The sequence below is a fragment of the Trachymyrmex cornetzi genome, unplaced genomic scaffold (assembly GCF_001594075.2).
Source record: "Trachymyrmex cornetzi isolate Tcor2-1 unplaced genomic scaffold, Tcor1.1 scaffold23, whole genome shotgun sequence".
NCBI lineage: Eukaryota > Metazoa > Arthropoda > Insecta > Hymenoptera > Formicidae > Trachymyrmex > Trachymyrmex cornetzi.
Window position 1 is genome coordinate 4,157,016 of NW_017296956.1, and position 8,395 is coordinate 4,165,410.

The following is an 8,395-nucleotide window of genomic DNA, read 5'->3' on the forward strand; positions in this document are numbered from 1 at the left end:
TGTTATCTATTACCATTTTTAGAGAAACAAATTGTAACATGGCAACAAAATTTGACGCTTACATCTTCTATCATCAAAATGATATTGAAGTCCAACAAATATTACAAAGTTTAGGACAAGGGTTTCAGCGTACTCATTTTGCAGTATAAACATATAAATTTTGCAATATATATATATATATAAATCTATAGATTATTATACATCTCAATAGAATTACTTTATCGACAAGTTATATTTTTTGCCTTAGCGTTGACAATTTTACTCTACTGTGCGGTAAAGGTACAAGTACATGTAAAATCTTGAGAGTTGCTTACAGTCTTGAGAATAGTATGATTTACTTTATTATGAGATAATAATTATTTAAATGGATTTACTTTAAATAAGATAAAAGATACATTACAATTGTAATGTACTTTTCCTTACATCTTCGATATTTTTACTTTCAAAAATTGCCAGAATATTTTTTATAGTCTTGTAAGATAAAAATTATTTTACCTCAACAATTTTTCTCCGTGATTATTCGTACAGATTGTTATTTTAATCCCACTCGTGTTGTATAATATTCCAGAGCACGGATCGTTACTGGTCCACCGAACCCTGTAGACTGGGATACAAGAGAGACGCAAGTACAGGCTACTGTGTGGACATAGACGAGTGTGTGGTCGGTCCCGGATGTAGGGATCATGAGAAATGCATGAATACTCCAGGGGGTTATGACTGTTCGCCCCTTTGCAGTACCGGCTGGTACTTTAGCACGACGACGAAGAGCTGTCAAGATGTGGACGAGTGTTTGTTAGGCGGGCACGATTGTCCTCAGAGTACGCATAGGTGTGTATCTTCAATTATGTATAGGACGCATCTCAAATCGAGTATTCTTTTTTCTATAATATCTAATTATGTAACGATTGGCGTATTTTTTTCTGACATTATTTTCCGACGATTAATAATCGAATTTACAAAAATTCGGGAATGTTGATCCGCAGATGCGTCAACACTAACGGATCCTTTGTTTGCGAGTTAATACCGCCCTGCAGTCGCGGCTATAGACGAGCCTTCAACGGCACCTGTCTTGATATCAACGAGTGCTCCGAGAACTTGCATAACTGTCGGCTCAACTTGCATCAGTATTGCGTAAATAAAGAAGGTGGCTTCGAGTGTTTGACCAGACTGCCCTCTTGCCCGTCTGGATATGAGTATTCTTTGGGCGCTCGACGATGCGAGGACATCGATGAGTGTCTAACCGGACAGTACAACTGTGACGCGAGATTTTCCGAGAGATGCGTCAACCTGCCGGGTACCTACAGGTGCGCGAAACTTTTTTTCTATTACAAAATCTATTAAATATTCTACTGGGAATTCTATATTAGGTAAATATAATGAAATAGGAGTTAAAAAATATTCAATGAGATATATATATCTTGCAGATGCGAGAGACCTCCTCCTCCTCGTCAACGCCAACGACCAGCTTGTCCTTCCGGCTATCGGTATCACCCTAGTTTACGCAGGTGTACAGGTACATATAACACTAGTTTACAAAAGAATGCTTTTTTTAATTACTTTGAATTAGATAAGGTATTTATAGATTTTTGGATGCTGAAAACGATGCAACAAGTTAAATTTTACTAGCGCGTTAGATTTCTGAAATAATTAATATGCAAAAAATGGTTTTTTTGCGTTATTTGACATTTTTTGTTGTAAAAAGAATTAACGTTCTTGAAGTTCTTATCAGAAGTCATGAATGTATTGTTCATCCCCTATAAAATGTATCTTTTTAAATTTCAACGTTGTTATGAAGAATCCAAATACAAAATTTTTTAGAGAAAGATCTTGTATTTGAATCCTTTAACGACTGAAAAATAAGATATTGAGATAAAAAGAAAATGCATTATTTTATAGGGAACAATATATTCATGACTATTAATCGGAATTTCAAGATAATGTTAACCTTCTTTTCAAAAATATATCAAATATCATCGTCAAATTATTAAAAAAGCCATTTTTTTTACATTAAACCTCAATTATCTTGGAAACCTGATGGAACCTGCTGGAATTTTGTGGATTACGTCATCGTTTTCAGCATTAAAAAATCTATAAGAAATATCTAGTCTGGTTTGCAATAATTTTCTAAACTATAGTGTAATTTTTATAGTTTTATCTTAAAAATTAATGAGTTGTTTTTATAAATTGTAGAAATATCAAATATTTGTATTTTTTGCTGTTTTATATTCTTTTCTATTTTTTCAAATTACATCTAATTCTATCCTTTTTAATTTACAGCATAAACTGTTCTATTCTTTTTAATGTATAGCATAAATTGTATTAACAACGATTTCAGATATTTTTCGTATTTTCAGAACTCGTCGAAATGATATAGAACTTATCAAGCTCAGATTGAATTATTGACTCATGTTCGATAAGTTCTTTGCGAATGCACGGGTAAATTATATTATTCCTATTGCCTTTCGACACACGCACGATTAATCACAGATGTCATTTACGATTGTTTGCATCGCAAATTGATACACAGTTTTTATTGCATCGAAATACGTTCGTGTTTTATATGTCGTCCTACATTATTTCAGTTGCTTTCAACAATGCTTTTAACAGAGGTATAATTTTGGAAGCTTAAGTGTCAGAGTATGTTTTGCAAGAAAATAATAATGCTTTCCTACTTGATCATATAATTGTCTTAATGCTTTAATTAAAAAAAAAACCGACTACTCTTTAATTCAGAGAAAAAAATATTTATGAGTTTTGCCATACAAAGTACTTTGTTTGAAATTATAGACATTGATGAATGTGCGGAAAAGTTGGACACATGCGGGGACAAGCTCTGCTACAATCAACCAGGTGGTTACAGTTGTTCAATGCCACCTGTTCCAATGACCAGAAAACCGACTACGACACCGATGCCGGCTCCAATGAACGAAAAGTGTATACGCGGCACCAGATTCGTGAGGAATCGCGGCTGCGTCGATGTCAACGAATGCAGAGAGTTGGAGGATGCTTGCAGCAGCAACGAGGAGTGCGTCAACACCGTAGGCAGCTATACGTGCACCTGTAAGACCGGTTTCAGGCGTGATAATCTCACGCAAGCCTGCGTCGATATCAACGAGTGTCAGTTACAGGTAACGACAAGGATAACGATGACGGGACTCTTCGACATTCGCGTAATGCTTATCACGCGCGATCTGACATTTATGGCGTTAATTTAAAAAATAAGATATACAAAAATATTGTGACATCTCGTACGTCGAGCCGATGAAGATTGAGGGTGCTTTTCAGCAAGGACACAGTGTAATACAGTGAATCGTTCTTGTTTAACGTAGACAAACAACAAGGATGTAATGATTCACTGTGTTACACTGACTGTGTCCTTGCTGGAAAACACCCTAAAGTTGCAATCCAACTTACGCTCTTGGAATCATTTCATCCTTGCTGTTTGTCAAACAAATAATAATGATACTCAGCTTTTGTGTGTGTGGGTGTGGGCATAAATCGGACAGCCTAAAGCACAACCTAAGCGTGTAAAGTCTACGTTGTCTCATCTCGGAACTTCTCGCCGTCGATTTTAATATTTTCCATTGAAGGAGAACGACTGTCTGCCGACGCAGCGATGTGACAACACGATCGGCAGCTATACGTGTACGCGATTTTTGCCTTGCGGTACCGGCTATACCCTTAATGCCGCGACGGAGATCTGCGAAGACGACGACGAGTGTGTTCTGGGCACTCACGACTGCGGGTCTGGATACCAGTGTAGAAACACCCTGGGCTCGTACCGTTGCGATCGCACACCGCGTATACCGACTCCGCAATCGCGGACGTCGCCAATGACGACGGCAAGGATCACGATGATTACGACGACGACACCGACGTCGTTGACTCCGACAACTAGTCCTTTAGCGAACTGTCCGCTCGGCTTCGAGCTCGGTTCTGGCGGCAAGTGCATGGATATAGATGAGTGCCAAAGAACGCCAAATCTCTGCGCCACAAAAATGTGCATCAACACTCTAGGATCTTATAGGTTCGCAATCGTAAAATTGTTAATACACGGAAAGAGTAATCTTGCTCAAGTATCCAAAAAGTTAGCTAGATACAGATCTGAAAATAATTATGTTGGAAAATCATCATCAAAATAATTATGTAGGACGCCACAAAGTTTTGATTTTCTAGTAATCATCTTGAAGGTCTAATATAATTATTTTGATGGTCTAACAAAATTATTTTTAAGTCTGCATCTAGCTAAACTTTTAGATAATTCGGCAAAAACTATTCTTTTCGTATATAGATAAAAGAAACGATACAGATTAGACGAGGGGAAATTTTGTAGATGCGGATCCAGACTGATCTGCGGACCCGGTTTCACCCTGGACCCGGTGACCGGACAGTATTGCATCGACGTAGACGAATGTCGGGAGGGAACGCACGAGTGCGGCAAGGGCCAAATCTGTGAGAATCGACGAGGCGGGTATCATTGCATCTGTCCGCCTGGTCACGCACTTGGTCCCAATAACGATTGCGTTGACATCGACGAATGTAGTTACGCTATTGGTATTTGTGGACCAAACAGCCGCTGTGAGAACACCGTTGGCTCCTATAGATGTCTATGTGGGGAAGGTTTCGAAAACGTTGGAGAAGCTTCCGGTAACTGTCAAGTGAGTCACATCATACAGTTCGAATAGATTATAACAATTAATTATACTCTGGAATGGTCTTGTCTCGAAATTTAATCGCGATTGCTTCCAGGATATCGACGAGTGTCAGCGAACACCGGGACTCTGTCAACACATGTGTTTCAACGTGTGGGGCAGTTATCGATGTGGATGCCAAGCTGGATTCAGACTAAATGCCGACAATCGTTCTTGCAGCGACATTGACGAGTGCACGGAGTTCAAGGACAGCCATCTCTGCATCGGCATCTGCGAGAATACGCCGGGAAGCTATGCGTGCAAATGTCCTGAAGGATATAGGCTCGGTAACGACGGTCGAACGTGTCAAGGTAACAATTTTTAGATTTCTACGTATACAGAAAAGCAATTGTACGGAAAAAATAATTAAATGAAGATACTGCGAATAATTAAATTAAACTGATACTTTATGTCAAGAAAAAAAAACGTAATTATGATTCAAAGACTGACATTATACGTTTGTGAATCAATGCGTTCGTACGAATCAATGGGATGAAAAGTGAGAGCTCGTTTACGTGAGTCATGGTGTCGTAGCTTCGTGAGCATTCCACCTACTTATCTCGCAGTTAAAACAACGATGCAATTTGTACTTGACCCATTTGCCGGCGAACTGGAGCATCAGCTCGGGTCACCGGTACACACGAATGTTCCTGCAATCTCCTCGATCTCGCGCAATCACGGCATCGTTAGCGGTCACGATATCGCTACGTACTGTAACATATTTAATTGTTTTCTACGTGTGTTCACAGACATTGATGAGTGTGAGGCAGGTCAAGTATGTAGGGATGCGGAAGAGATGTGCCAGAACACGCGCGGAAGTTTCCAATGTAATCGGATAAACTGCCCTTCAGGGTACCATCGGGACCCCATGAGAAAAAAGTAAATACTTGGACTTGATGGAGATAATATATTTTATTTTTTCTAACTTCAATTCTCGGCATATGTCATATCTGTGATATATATTTATTTGAATTAATTTTGAACATACATAATTATTTAATCGACTTGTGATGATAAATCCGTAAAGGAGAATGTTAAAAAGGGATCGATTTTGAAAGATTTTGATCTCCTGAATACAATAAAGTTATTAAAAAGTTTGTGACGTTTGGATAACAACTCGAAAATTAAACAAGAATATTGAATTTTGATAAATACACCATTCGTGCTCAACTTTTGAAATATTTCTCAAACGCTACAAAATTTTTAATCATTTTTCATATCTGGGAGGTCAAAATTTGAAAAAAAAAAAGATAAAAAAAAGAACACTATTCCTTCTACTTACACCTTTTTAGGCCAAAGTCGGTTCCTTTTTAACATCTTCCTTTCCCATTCGCAATTTTAGCCGCTGTGTACGCTCCTCGAGATTTTGCCGCATGGACGACCTGGCTTGCCTTCGGTCGCCCTCGCATTATTCCTACAACTTTATTACCTTCGTGAGCATGCTGCCCATGCCGTCTACTGGTCAACTGGAGCTGTTCACTATGAGGGGAAGTTATCAGTCCGAATCGACGGTACATTTCACCATGGCATTGGTAGACGTGCGCGCACCACCGGGTGTCGAACGTGCCACGGAGTCCTGCTTTGCCCTTAAGAGACCGGCGCCGTCACAGGCGGTCCTGGTGCTGACGCGCACGATTCCTGGACCGCAGGAGATCGAGCTGGATCTCACAATGGAAATCTACCAAGACGCTACGTTCGTCGGAAGTGCCATCGCCAAGATCTTCATTTTCGTCTCGCAATACGAATTCTAAGAAGACCTTTTGAACGAAGATAAAATGCAGATGAACGAAGATAGAAGTTAAGATCGTAAAATAAAGTGACGTAATTTAGAAGTACGCTTAATTGTCCGATTTACGTGATTGCATCTTCTTCCATAGCGTTACTGTATTATAAGAGCAACAAGCATTATATATTCAAATCTTGTTTTTTACGTTAAACAGTACATACATGCCGGCTCCTCCGGCTGGTCTCGAACATCCTGTATAAACTTCTCTTTTTCAAGAAATAAAATTCAATTGACATCTTAAGCAACATATGTTTAAGACTAATAAAACGGATCTTTTTCATTTTCTGCTCATTTTTAAAACTATAAGTATTAAAAATAAATATACACGAGTTAGCATTTGGATCGTATTAGACATGTAAAAAGACGAATTAAATGTATATAGATTTCTGTAAGTTAACACACATAAGGGATATAACATAAAATAAACTTATGTTAGATGATATACGAAATTTATAATAATTTCCAATCCACTTGATACTTTATAAAATCGTAGCTTTATTAAATGTTTCACTAGCGACACTCTCCTCCCTCTAATTTACACGGTCCGCTGTTCGTAATTGGAACAACGCCTATTGCTTTAAATCTAACTCTTCACTTCTCCTTCACAGAAGACGAATAAAGCAATAAATCTGAGATCCTTAGTGTTAATTGCCGCTTCGTTGCACGATACGCGCGTTAACGTATATAATGTTATATATATATATAACACAATATTATATATACATAAAAGACTGTAATAAAAAATATAATATAATATCACTGCGCGTTTTATATATGACGACAATCGTCGCGTTGGATGCGAATAACGAACGCTCACCCATGATGTAGCGAATTGCTATTATATATTATTAATAAGTGATTTAATAATTGTACTAAAGATAATTACGGTTGCTATCGCAATGACAACAATATCGTCGTTAGCGAACAATAGCGATAGCGTAAATCAGAATATAATCGTAATAAAATAATAATAATTATATAATCGTAATAACAATAATAATCTAAGTAGCTAGCGACAACTATAATAGCGGTATTAATGTACACACGATAACAGGAAATAGAACAATTCGGGCGGAACGCGTTGCGTGCGGCGCGCCGAGAAAATGCATACGATAGAATAGAATATATCGTGTCGCACAGAGAGAAATTTCTTCGGCACGATGCGTTGGTGATACATACACCTATACGTTACGCGATTATGTCATCGAAAAATCTCGTCGAGACATATGGCTCGAAACGCATCATCAATATAACATGTAGTAATATCTAGGACATGGCTGGTCTTTTGCGAGGTTTCACGGTGAGTCGTGGTTTGTGCCCATTTATATCAGCGTAGATTGACTTTAATCTCAGTTCGACTTACTCTTCATTTTTCTTTAATTTTTAAAATTAGAAAAAATGAAGAGTTAGTTGAACCAAAATTAAACTATACATTGTGTCAAAAACAGGCACTATTAATTGGTTCTATTATAGCGTGTGCTAATTCTTTTAGTAAGATGAGTGAGAATAAGGGCCATGGCACATAAAAAACTGAAACAGTCAAATGTAAGCAGTAGGCGAATTGGCCAATCACAGCAGAGACCGTAAGGCTGTAGCAAATCCAACATATTAATTTCTTTGTTTACGTTTTACTGTTTGCTGTGTGCCATGTCCTTGAGTGTCAACACCCGTAAAAATAGTAGCATGATTGTGTGTAACATCTGGAGGCGGTAGCTCCCATCATCTAGCCAAGAAAGCTCATCCGTGAAACTTGCACGTCTCTCCGCAGTCCTAGCTATAGCATACAACAAACTTCCAACAAACATACGCGTAAACACAACTAATAAATAGTACAACTATAAACGTAACAGCCTGGATACAGCGGCAACGCGTAACAACGATGGCAGTGACACTCGTCGCTCGTCCTTTGTTAGATTCT

The 8,395-nt window shown here is 38.2% G+C and overlaps 1 protein-coding gene across 2 annotated transcripts in view; it reads left to right on the top strand.

Moving 5' to 3' along the window:
* The window catches only part of LOC108760828 (fibrillin-1), a 16,356-nt gene extending 8,631 nt beyond the window's left edge, over window positions 1–7,725 (top strand). For both annotated transcript variants that reach the window (XM_018507052.1, XM_018507053.1), the window contains exons 12-20: window positions 569–828; window positions 984–1,304; window positions 1,425–1,513; window positions 2,788–3,128; window positions 3,591–4,027; window positions 4,334–4,658; window positions 4,750–5,002; window positions 5,441–5,570; window positions 6,034–7,725. In XM_018507052.1, coding sequence (XP_018362554.1) covers window positions 569–828; window positions 984–1,304; window positions 1,425–1,513; window positions 2,788–3,128; window positions 3,591–4,027; window positions 4,334–4,658; window positions 4,750–5,002; window positions 5,441–5,570; window positions 6,034–6,442 — 2,565 coding nt within the window. In that variant the 3' untranslated portion in view covers window positions 6,443–7,725. The remainder of the gene's footprint in view (window positions 1–568; window positions 829–983; window positions 1,305–1,424; window positions 1,514–2,787; window positions 3,129–3,590; window positions 4,028–4,333; window positions 4,659–4,749; window positions 5,003–5,440; window positions 5,571–6,033) is intronic.
* The last annotated feature ends 670 nt before the right edge of the window (window positions 7,726–8,395 follow it).